The sequence below is a fragment of the Camelus ferus genome, chromosome 3 (assembly GCF_009834535.1).
Source record: "Camelus ferus isolate YT-003-E chromosome 3, BCGSAC_Cfer_1.0, whole genome shotgun sequence".
Lineage (NCBI taxonomy): Eukaryota > Metazoa > Chordata > Mammalia > Artiodactyla > Camelidae > Camelus > Camelus ferus.
The window spans coordinates 82,455,336-82,468,087 of record NC_045698.1 but is presented as its reverse complement, the minus strand read 5'-3'; the positions used below and the strand labels follow the sequence as shown (position 1 = coordinate 82,468,087).

The window sequence follows — 12,752 nt, the reverse complement described above, 5'->3', positions numbered from 1 at the left end:
TCAAGAACACAATGAACATTCACAAAATTGATTATATACTAGCCAGTAAGAATGTCAACAAATTTCAAATTATCAGTATCACAATCATGTTTTCTGACTACAAAGCAATTGAGTTTGAAACCAATAACAAAAAATTAGTAATTAAATCCTCATACATTTGAAAATTTAAGGTATGCTTACTACATATGTGGGGAAAATATCTGTAAAATATGTCTGACAAAATTCTATCAGAATATAAAAATTCCTACATATTAATAAGAAAAAGACAATTACTTTAAAAATGACATATCTCTCTAATTTTACAGAAGAGAAAACAGGTCCAGAAAGATTAAGTCATTTGTCTCAAGTAGATTTTAGTCTCCATATATTTTTTTATGGAGTTTGGTGGGCATAAAGGGTACTACATTAAACACTGACCTAAAAATCTCCAGAAGTACAGACCTGTCCAAATTAATGGAAACTCTATTCTCAAAGGAAACTAAATTTAAAGTCTAAAGTTTTCAATATTTTCTTGAAACCTGCTGCTTCCCAAAAAAAGCCTATAGTTAATGGCAAAAACTGACTAAGGCAGAAGTCTAGCAAAGAAATGATAAGCATAAAATTCTAAATAGTGGTTATCTCTTGGCATAAAGCAGAGGAAAACAATAGAAGGTATAAAAGTTAGATGCAAGTATGTTCCAATCTTGGGTTGAGTTCATGACTATTTATTGTATTTTGATGCTTTACTTCTTACCAGTAACACAAACTGCTGTGCATATATATGTAGTATTACACTTAAAAGGAAAAAAAGGAAGTTGTATCTGCCCTTCATATAATCTAGTTCTTTAACAAGAATTCCTTGACATAACAGGAGAGTTAAGATAGTTTTTAAAGTAAGGGACTTCTTTAAATGGCCCTGTTGACAAGGGAAAGGAAAAAGAATTAGATCTCAGGTACTAATAGCTATTCTACACTAAAGCAAACTGATTAGGAACAGCTCTTAGGAAAAGTTAGCAAGCATATACTTCGTATTACAAATCCCAAGTTCTAAAATGAATGTTAGTTTAAATGTGGAAAGTAAATTGGTACCATGAGTGTTTCATGAAGCAGCTAATTTTAAAATAATTTCACTCATCAATTGCTATGTAACATTTCACAGAAGCTACTTTTAAAGTATTATATGTTTTTTACAAATGTGTTAAAACCGGTAGTATCAAAAACCATAAATAGTTTTCCACTAGTCAAGTAGTCTATTTGTTATATAACTAAATAAATTAGCATTGGCTCTCAGCCATACATTAAAATTCTTAAATTTAAAATTTTGTTTCATGTTTGTGAAGAACAAAGTTGGAAGACTCACATTACCTAATTCCAAGACTTACTATAAAACTATAGTAATCAAAACACCATGGTATTGGTAAAAGGACAGGCACATAGATTAATGGAACAGAACAGAAAAGTCCAGAAACAGACTTACATACATGTGGTCAATTGATTTTCCACAAAAGTGCAAAGGCAATCCAAATCAAGAATGAGAAATAGTCTATAGGACAGCTGAATTAGTAGTTTCTTCAACAAATAATTGGTACTTTTTTAAAAAGGAGAATGAACTATCATATGTGAAATGAAACTTGAGAGATATAGTAACAAAATGCCTGTGGACTTCGTTTAGATCCTTGAGGAATAAACTAACTCTAAAAAGATATCTCCTTGGATAACTAATAAGTTTTAATACAAATTTGATATCAGAAAATGTTAATGTATTATTGTGTCTGGTGTGATAATGGCATTGTGGTTATAATGTCCATATCTCTTAGAGATAGATTTGCAAGTATTTATTAGGTGAAATATAATGTCTAAGATTTGCTTTGAAATATTATAGAAAAGAGGGAGAGAGTAACAAAATAAATAAATATAACTAAATGAACTATGCCGAGGGCATCTTGTTCTCCTTAATGAAGGCCTATCCTCAAGGGAACTACCAGCGCCTTATCTGACCTAAGGGAAGAGCAATCAGACTACTGGAGACCCTCGAGCATTCCTGTCTGAAATGAGGGGAGGAAAAAAAGGCTAATAAGAAACTCTTCTGAAGGTCAGAGCCCAGGGGCTTTGATCTGCTTAAAAAAAAAAGAGAGAGAGAGAGAGATTTAATCATATTATGGAACCATTCCCTTCCCGCATAACTTACAGCCACTTTGAGAGGGCTGCAGTATAACAACAGCGGATTACAACTGAGAGAGCTGCAAGGCATATATTCTATTTAACAAAGAGTTTCTAGGGAAACCCAAAGGCAGCAGGGGACACAAAAACAAGGATGAAGAGGAAAATGCAGCCTCTCACACCAATAGCTACAGCAACCAATAAATACAACCTAACTCCTAGGCAGATAAACATAAAACCACACCTCACAGTAAAGGCCTTTTTACCTCACTTTCTAATACCCTACTACATCATGTTCTGTTCTCAACAAAAATTTCAAGGCATGCTAAAAGGCAAGAAAAGTACAAGCTGAAGAGACAAAGCAAGCATCAGAACCAGCCTCAAATACAGCAGAGATTTTAGATTATCAGACTAAGAATTTAAAGTAACTGTGATTAATATGCTAAGGGCTCTAATGGAAAAATAAAAGTGCACAACATGCAAAAACGGATGGCTATGAGCAGACAGAAAGAAACTCTGCAAAAAATCAGAAGGAAACGCTAGAAAAAAAAACAACGTAAAAGAAATGAAAAAAAGAAACAGTAAGCTTGAATATATGTCAATAGAAACTTCCCATATTGAAATGCAAATAGAAAAAAAAATGGAAAAAAAAGAGAGAGAACAGAATATCCAAGAACTGTAGTATAATTACAAAAGATGTAACAGGCACAAATGGGAATATCAGAAGGAGAAGAAAAAGAAAAAAAACAGAAGAAATATTGAAGCAGTGATAGCTGAGAATTTGTCAGAATTAATGAGACACCAAACCACTGATCCAGGAAACTCAGAGGATTCAAGTAGTATATTGCCAAAAATTTACACCTATTATTACACATATCGTATTCAAAGTACAGAAAAAACAAAGAGAAAATCTTGGAAGAAGACAAAGGGGAAAAAAACACCTTACCCAAAGAGAAACAAGGAAATATTATATCAGAATTCCCTTCAGAAACCATGTAAGAGGAGAGTGGAGGGAAACATTTAAAGTGTTGAAAGAAAAAAAATTACCAGCCCAGAATTCTGTATCCAGTGAAATTATCCTTCAAAAGTAAAAGAGATTAAGAGAATAAAAGACAAGCTATAGACTAGGAAAAAATACTTGCAAAACACTTATCTATTAATAAACTTGTTCCTAAAATAGGCAAAGAACTCTTTAAACGCAACAATAAGAAAACAAAGAAACCAATTTTAAAATGATCAAAAGGTATGAACAGATACATCATCAAACACAACAAATAAATGGCAAATAAGGACAGGAAAAAATGTACAATGTCATGTATCATTAGGGAACTGCAAATTAAAACATACATACTTATTAAGAGAAATAAAATGCTTATGTTTATCTGCCTAGGAGTTAGGTTGTATTTATTGGTTGCTGTAGCTATTGGTGTGAGATGCTGCATTTTCCTCTTCATCCTTGTTTTTGTGTCCCCTGCTGCCTTTGGGTTTCCCTAGAAACTCTTTGTTAAATAGAATATATGCCTTGCAGCTCTCTCAGTTGTAATCCGCTGTTGTTATACTGCAGCCCTCTCAAAGTGGCTGTAAGTTATGCGGGAAGGGAATGGTTCCATAATATGATTAAATCTCTCTCTCTCTCTCTTTTTTTTTTAAGCAGATCAAAGCCCCTGGGCTCTGACCTTCAGAAGAGTTTCTTATTAGCCTTTTTTTCCTCCCCTCATTTCAGACAGGAATGCTCGAGGGTCTCCAGTAGTCTGATTGCTCTTCCCTTAGGTCAGATAAGGCGCTGGTAGTTCCCTTGAGGATAGGCCTTCATTAAGGAGAACAAGATGCCCTCGGCATAGTTCATTTAGTTATATTTATTTATTTTGTTACTCTCTCCCTCTTTTCTATAATATTTCAAAGCAAATCTTAGACATTATATTTGACCTAATAAAATACTTGCAAATCTATCTCTAAGAGATATGGACATTATAACCACAATGCCATTATCACACCAGACACAATAATACATTAACATTTTCTGATATCAAATTTGTATTAAAACTTATTAGTTATCTAAGGAGATATCTTTTTAGAGTTAGTTTATTCCGCAAGGATCTAAAATGCAAAAAGTCATAAAAATAAATGCCAGCAAAGATGTAGAGCAACAAGAACTCTCATTCAGTGCTAGTGGGAATGCAAAACGATACAGCCATTTTGGAAAACAGTCTGGAAATTTCTTACAAAGCTAGTCTTACCATACAATTCAACAATTATCCTCCTTAATATTTACCCAAATGAGCTGAAAACATGTCTACACAAAAACCTGCACATGAATGTTTACAGCAGCTTTACTCATAACTGTCAAAACTGGAAGCAATCAAAATGTTCCTTGATAGGTGAATGAATAAACAAACTGTGGTACCTCCATACCATGTAATATTATTCAGTGATAAAAAGAAATGAGGGGGAGGGTGTAGCTCAGTGGTAGAGCATGTGCTTAGCATGCAGGAGGTCCTGGGTTCAATCCCTAGTACGCCCATTAAAAAAATAAATAAGTAAAATAAAAATTTAAAAAGAAATGAGCTTCAATCCTCCAAGACATTTGGGAAGAAGAGGAAAGGAATGAAGAGATGGAACACGGGATTTTTAGGGAAGTAGGTATTCTGTATAATCTGTAATGGTGTGTACATTAACAGTATGCATTTGTGAAAACCCATACAACTGTACAACATAAAGAGTGAGCCTGAATGTAAACTATAAACTTAATAATAATGGATCAATACTGGTTCGTCAATTGTAACAAATGCAGCACAATAATGCAAGATGTTAATAATAGGGAAAACTGTGTGGGAGGTGGAGTATATGGGAATTCTCTTTACTATCTGCTCAATTTTTCTATAAAACTAAAACTGCTCTAAAAAAAAATTAATTTTTTAAAAATAATAATTACTGGCTCTTTCTCTCTTGCCTTCTGAGGCAACCCACACACTGTCTATGGAGTGTGTACAGCCTTTACTTCAACCACCAACCCCCTCCGCTGCCATGTATATCTCTCAAAATAAATCTGCTTTTATTCAAAAAATTATATTATTATTATTATAAAACAGTAAGAATGCTATTACCTCATTCTGTTAAAAAAATGCATGTATGCCTATCTAGACAAAGAGAACATTTATCTTTGTATGGTTGAATTATGGGTCATCTTTCACTTTTCCATTTGTGCTTTTCTAAATTTTCTATAAATGAACATATATTACATATAATGCTTTTCGAAAGTGTGAGGAATTTTTTTTTAACTACTCAAAAAATTAAATACTTTCGCAAAGCTCACTCCACACAGATTTGTGGGTAACAGTACTGAAAATCTAAACTACTTACCTTGAGGAAAAACAGTCTGGGTCATCCGTGATGCGGCAGTAGGGGCAATAGTGTTACAGTGAATGTTGTTTTTCTTGCCTTCAAGTGCAAGAGTATTTGAAAGGCCCAGAAGACCCAGCTTTGCAGCACTATAATTTGCCTGGCCAAAGTTGCCAAATATTCCTGAAGCTGATGAAGTCATAATGATCCTAAAAGGAAAGTCAATCTGTTAAAATCATCTTTATGTTTTGACAATGTTGCAACTCTAAGCATTTTTTTCATGTATTACACATGTCAAAAACAACTCTATATACTTCCATTAGGTCCTTAAAGTCATGATTCATATATCTAAATTAATATTAGTAATAAGAGCAATCTCTCAAAATTCAACTATAAGATTTAACTATTTTAAAAAGAATCCCTGGCCAGGACCAAATGAACTCAAGTGTAAGAATGTGTGTACATTACCTACTGAAAACAACAATAAATATTTATAAAAATATAATAAACTCTAGATTTACCAATTAAAGTATTAGTAAGAAATATTAGATCAAGCAGTTCTAATTCTTTAGTTTTCATCACTTTATACCTCTCCTTATGGATAATATTAAATGACTCATCAAAACAATGCCATCTCATAATCTGACCCAATTTCACTCACTCTGCCTAGTAGAACAAGTAAAATAAATCATATCACTAACTTTCAGAAACTGCTAGGATTAGGATAAGCTAGAAATCTCCAACAAGAACAGGTACCACAAACAACTTACTTCTAGCAGATGTGTGTGAACTCTTAGTTAACAAGGAATAACCTTGACACTGCAGTGCATGGAGCCACTTACTAGGTCTGTCACATATAAGCCATGCAGATGCAATCATGAGAGTTCTACCATTCCTAGTTTATAAAGACTAACTCATGTCTGACCAGCACCAGCTGGTTGAAGATAGCCACTTATCTCTCCCTGGTTGGTCACTGGACACACAAAATGATACTTTTGGTTAAAGAATAAAACACAGCTGTATCCTCAATGTTTATACTGCTAAAATACCAGAGAATAGCAGGAAAATCATTAATTATGAAAAGCAGGAGGTGAAAAGAAATACAAAGCTGTTCAGCTCAGCTATTCTGTCACTAACTGGTATCAATCTAATGAGAAGACATGTGCCAAAACTACATTTAAAAAGCTTGTGCATATCTGAAGGAGTGTTTCTTGATGTCAAAGCAACTCCCTTCCTCTGTACACAAGAATCCACACACAGCATCCCCAAGCTCCCCTGACAGCCACAGACAACTCTACCTTCCAAAATTCTGTTTCTTCATGTGATCCCATGCTGCCCGGGTCACTAGGAATGAGCCCCGCAAATGAACTCTATGGATTATATCTAAAATAAGAAATTATTTTTATTATATATTTTGTCAAAAATTAGATAGGCATATCTCAGAATCAATACAAGCAATGATTTGCTTACATAAAGATGTTCATTTTATACCTAGCACTCAAAATCAAGTATTGTCATGCTCTGAGTAATCATTTTTGCTTTAGTTCCAATTACATAACCAATCAATGGTTCATACCTGTTTTGCCTTTAATTTATGGTCAAATTATTACAGTTTTGTCATAAATACAACCATCTAAATATGATGTCTGTACACATCTAAATACAATGCCATCTTTAATTTATGCCTACTTTATATAAAAATTCATGAATACAAACACCGAAGAATCTTACATACACAATTGGGAATCAACACAAACATTAGTTAAAGGATAATTATAAACTACATGGGTCATCATCAAGGAATATTTACAGTATATCTCTATATCCCTATTTTAACCAGGGTTTGCAAATAAATTAGAGAGAGGTGGTGGTGGGATGGGGAGGGGACGGTGGTGTTAGGAAATAGGGGAAGAGGAGAGGGAAAAACAGAGAGAAGGAGAGAAGCATATCTGTTTTTAAGAGATGTCAATCTAATAAACAGACAACTTGGGGGCTGATTCAGAGAGACGAACGATTCTAGATTTAATTTTATTCTGATGAAAACAGGAGGAAATATCCTAGCCTTATCAGAGCTCAAATCAAAGCACCAACATAAGTCCCTATGCCAACAAATCTCATCTTTCTCAGCTCCTTTTTCACCCCAGTTGTTACAAGGGAAGAGGAAATTAAAAGACCTTCTTTGCTCAATTCTAAGTCACAAAGCTATATGGCTCCTTCCAGAAGAACTTCTGGCAATATTCCCCAGAAACACACTGTATAAACAATGAACTTATTCACCTCTGTTACCATGCCTGCCACTGTCTCAGCCACCAGTGCCTGTTTTAGTTCTGATGGCCAATGAAAGTAAGGGCAAAGAAGAGCACACAGGGGGAAAAAAAGTCACAATCTGTTCATTATCTAAACTCAATCTTTCCAACATGACATTACTAATGGAAATTTTTCCTACTTACTAGAAGCTTCAAAATTATATCTGGATTTTTCCCACCTGGTTCTCAGATCTCTATCACTTTTAGTGCCTCAGACTCTCTTTCACATACTGTTCCTGATCTTGAAATAAGAATCACACAGCCAGGGAAGCATGCAAAAGGCTGTTAAAAACAACTAATACTGCAAGAAAATGCTGACAATCTCTCAAAGAGAAAAAAGGGGAAAAAATGAAAGGCACTTTTGGATAACTTCTGCCAACAGATTTTAAATTTTTTTAATTTATCAAAAGTTAACAAAAGCTACTTTCAACTGTTCATCGTTTTCAGTTGTAAAGTTTATTCATCACTTACATTAGCAGAAGCAAAAACAGGTAGAAGCAAGTTTTTCCTTAAGTGTATACATTTATCAAATATTAAAAAGCTAAATGGATAAGTATGTTCCACATAGACATAAATTTAAAACAACTTACCCCAGTCTTCATCACTTATTCTACCAAAGGAACGGTCCCTTAGAATTCTGAAAAATTGATATTATATATGTCTAGAGAAGAAAGTAAACTCTTAAGAAAAAAAACTTTGCATGTACATTACTTTACTGAAAATGAAAAAAGAAATACTCACCCAGCGTTGTTGATCACAACATCTACAATATAAAAAGATCCAAGTCACAAATATAAAAGCAAGCTTACTAATTTGCATTTGCTTACAATTCACATTTCTTTCAAAAGTGAACTTTATCCCCCATGGAAAAGTAGGTATAATAGGCAACAAGTGCTATCAGAACAAAATTTTGTATCTATAACAACAACAAAAAATGATTCACAACAGCACAAGTATCACACTATATTAGTCTTTTCCTCTCAAACCTACATATCTAAATTTTTCTACCTTTACCTTCTACCAAAATTCTATGAGCTTATGTACAGACTTAGCAGTCACACAACTCTTAGGTTCTTAGAATTCAGTGATAATGATGAGCCATCCCTCATTTAACTTCAAAAGTCACTGAGAAAGTTAAAAGTTTAAAAGACTTCTTCTTGCCCCTCGAAAGTCAAAAGCTCATAAAAAATGACTAGAGTTAAAAACTGATGGCCTATCATCAGACATAACTGCCTTCTCCACTATAAAAAGAAAGGGATTTTTTTAAGGTTCCACCACCATCTTGTGGCTATTTTCACCTTATGATTTCACATCTTTGTGGTCTTTATCCCTCTGTCAGATGGTAAGTGAACATGTCTCCCATAAGCTAACCAAACATGGCTACTTAAATGCGACAGACAAAAAATGGGGGGAGCACATTCAAATAACAAAAATTAATGTTCTCCAGACTATAAACATGTTGGGCTTATCTGCAGTAGTTTCTCTCCAGTAATTCAATAATTTTCTATTAAGAACATATGGGACTAAATCAGGAACATTATCTAGAGAAGGATGGACTAAACAATATATTTCAAATGCTTCTTTAAAATGAAGATTTTTATTATGGATAATTCATCTTAATTAATTTTCAAGATACTGAATCATTTTAATCTGCATCATTATAATTATCCAAAGAGTCCACTGGATCCTCTATTACCAAAATACTGATTTATTTTTGATTGCCTAAACACATTTGGGGTATAATTAGTTATAAAATGGATACTTAGAAAATGCTTACAAATTTTTAAAGGCCCTTAAAGTGCAAAAAATATATAAAACAGACACAACACACACACGCATAAAAACTGTTACAGCAAGCCCTTTGTGGAATAAGATAGGGTACGTAAAAAAATTAATTTTGAAAACAAAAATAAAAATTTGATTACCAAGAGAGTTTTTACTAAACAAAAGTAAAATAACAAATATTTCATTAGAAAGGTAGAAGCTGCTCTGTTAGTACAATAAACACAAAGAATCATCACCTATTCTTCCAAAAGCATCCAGCGCTGTCTTCACAACCTTCTCTCCTGCTTCCACTGAATCTGAAGGAAAAGGAAATTAATACAAAACTTCAGTAACATCCCTCACAAAAGACTTCCAAACTCTGTGGGTCAGAGCACATGACAGACATTCATTCAACAGAACTCATTTCTAGGGAAAATACATTTATATTGCAGGTACATAACAAACTAAAATACAGGTGATCTAATGTTATAAAAGAAACTTAGTCCTTAAGACAATTCTTTAACCTACAGGGGGAAAAAAAGGAGGGGGGTAAAGAAGAAGTATTTGACTAATAATATCTAAGATAGCACTGTGCAATAGAACTTTCTGGGAAGATGGAAATGTCCTATTTCTGCACTGTAGCCACTAACCACATGTGGCTATTAAGTGCTTGAAATGTGGCTGGTACAACAAACTGAATATTCAATTTTATTTCATTCCTATTTAGTTTTAAGTAGCCACATAGGCAAATGAGAATTTGAGGAGGGGAGGAGGAGCACGTTTGATTTGAAAAAGCATGCTCAAGGCTACACCACTACATATGGAAAACAAACTTACTGTTTTTGTAATACTAACTACAAAAAGTAAAGCTCAACAAAATATTATGGCTTCGTTATTTTCTGCTAATCAGCCCAGAAGAAGGGTTCACATCCCCAGAGTTGTGTGTCAAATGGTCAGATGGCAACTCAACATCACCACTGCCTCTTTCTACCTGGGAGGATCCAGGTTCCTTCCCTGGGACCCTGCCAGCCTTGAGTTAGACCTACAAAAAGAGATACTCAAAGGGTGAAAAAGTAGAAGCCTGCAGATGCAGGCAATCTTGTGAGCAGGCTGTAGATGTAAGATTGGCAGCACATCTAGGTGAGCTCTTGAGAACCACCTGCTGAGATGGTCATTGACAGTTTCCCTGACAAGCACCTGCCCAGCCCTTCCAACGGTAAGCCTCGAATTCTCTATTCAAACCCTTCACGCTTGGAAAACCTAGAGGGCTTCTGTTTTCCTGACTGAATCCTGACTGATACAGGTTGCATATCAAAACTGGGGGGCGGGGAGGGGAGTCTGGAATCTTTACCTTTAAAAAATTGGTTTTAAAACCCCAGAACTAAAAAAAAAAAAAAAAAAAAAAAAAAGAAGTTGCAAACATTTTTCTAGATCCTCAATGTGGAAAGAAGACACTAAAATGTCTGTCTCATTATTCACTTGAACACTCAAAACAAGTCATATCCTATTTCCTTTCCTCTAAAATTTCAAAAAAAAACCAAAAAACCCACCGGCAATCTAATTTTATCCCTGGTCCAAAAAAAAAAATGTAATTTGCGGAAAAGTCAGTAAGCACTGGCTTTGTAAAATAAATCTATTCAAGAAGGTTCCTTACAAATACTATCAGAATCAATACATCAAATGTAAAGATTGTATTTGCTGTTCTTCTCATGGCTTTATTTTTAATGTGAAGCCTAATTTTGACTCTTAAGTTTTTATAATGATAAGAAAGTTACATATAGCAATGATAACTTGTGCAGAACAGAATATGAAGTTTGGGTACAGAAAGGGGGCATTTCACTTCTTACACAATATTGCTTTAAGAATTTTTCTAAGAAACAATTTTAAAAAAATAACTTATTATTCTGTAGAAATAAAGTCTTTTTACCTAGAGCAGGTCTTTTAAGAACAAGAACATGTTCACAACCAATTCTACAATAATGTACTGATTATATCACGTGCTCATTAATAAAAAAATTAAATAAACAATAGAATAAAAGTTAGACTCATGAAATAATCTACATCAAAAGTTTAAAAAAATTCTCACATATTATATAAAATATGTAGCCAAACAACTTTGTCAGACTTATGTAAAATCTAATTTCATAATTACACTGGAATGCTGAGATATTTGCTCAGTGATTATTAACATGAGAAGTAGTATTAGCAGAGAAAAAAAATAAAACAGTATAGTCCTCTCAAAAATCATACCATAGTTGGCCACTGCTTTTCCACCTTTTCTTCTTATTTCTTCAACAACCTTATCAGCAGCTGAGGAGCCTTTACCAACTCCCTTGAAGTCTCCTCCTAGATCATTCACTGCAATGCAAAAGTAAGTAAGAATTCAGTTCTAGCCCTTAAAAATATGAGTTGGAAATGAAACTCTCTAAGTATATTTCTTCAGTCATCTGCCCAGTTCCCTCCTACTCTATTCCCACCTTACTGAAAGCACCATGAGATATGTACCCTTAAAACACGCCTTCTTGTTTTTAAATATAGATATGAAAAAGTAACAAAAATGTTTACACACAGGTTCATGTCATGAAATTTTTAACTGTGCAATGCTTTTCCTTTTTTGTAAAGAAAAAGAACATAATTCAAGCCACTTTTAGCAAAAAGAAGGAAAAGAAAGAAACCTAAAGATCAAAATTAATATTAAACATACAGGAAAACAATATGGACATTCTTCAGAAAATTAAAAATAGAACTGCTATGTGATCTAGCAATCCCACTTCTGGGTACTTATTCAAAAGAACTGAAATCAGGAACCAAAGAGATAACAGCACCCCAATGTTCATTGCAGCACTATTCGCAATAGCCAAGGTGTGGGAAAAACCTACTGATTGACAAATAAAATAGATAAAGAAAATGTGGTACACACATACAATGGAGTATTACTCAACCTTAAAAACAAAGAAGGAAGTTTTGCAATATGTGACAATGTGGATGACCTTTGAAGACAGCATGGTAACCTAGTCACGAAGGCCAAATACCACACGATTCTACTTACATGAAAGTATCTAAAATAGTCAAACTCATAGAATCACAGAGTAGAATGGTGGTTGCAGAGGTTGGGGAAGGAGAAAATGAGGAGTTGCTAATCAATAAAGTTTCAATAATGCAAGGTGAGGAAGTTCTAGAGATCTTATCTGCTGTACAACACAG

At 33.9% G+C, this 12,752-nt stretch overlaps 1 protein-coding gene across 1 annotated transcript in view; it reads right to left on the bottom strand.

The window, feature by feature from the left end:
* The window catches only part of HSD17B4 (hydroxysteroid 17-beta dehydrogenase 4), a 74,782-nt gene that overhangs the window by 49,790 nt on the left and 12,240 nt on the right, over nt 1-12,752 (bottom strand). Inside the window, exons 3-8 of the mRNA XM_006176022.3 lie at nt 11,799-11,906; nt 9,806-9,865; nt 8,526-8,547; nt 8,375-8,421; nt 6,777-6,861; nt 5,500-5,687 (exon numbers count right to left, since the gene is read on the bottom strand). Coding sequence (XP_006176084.2) covers nt 5,500-5,687; nt 6,777-6,861; nt 8,375-8,421; nt 8,526-8,547; nt 9,806-9,865; nt 11,799-11,906 — 510 coding nt within the window. The remainder of the gene's footprint in view (nt 1-5,499; nt 5,688-6,776; nt 6,862-8,374; nt 8,422-8,525; nt 8,548-9,805; nt 9,866-11,798; nt 11,907-12,752) is intronic.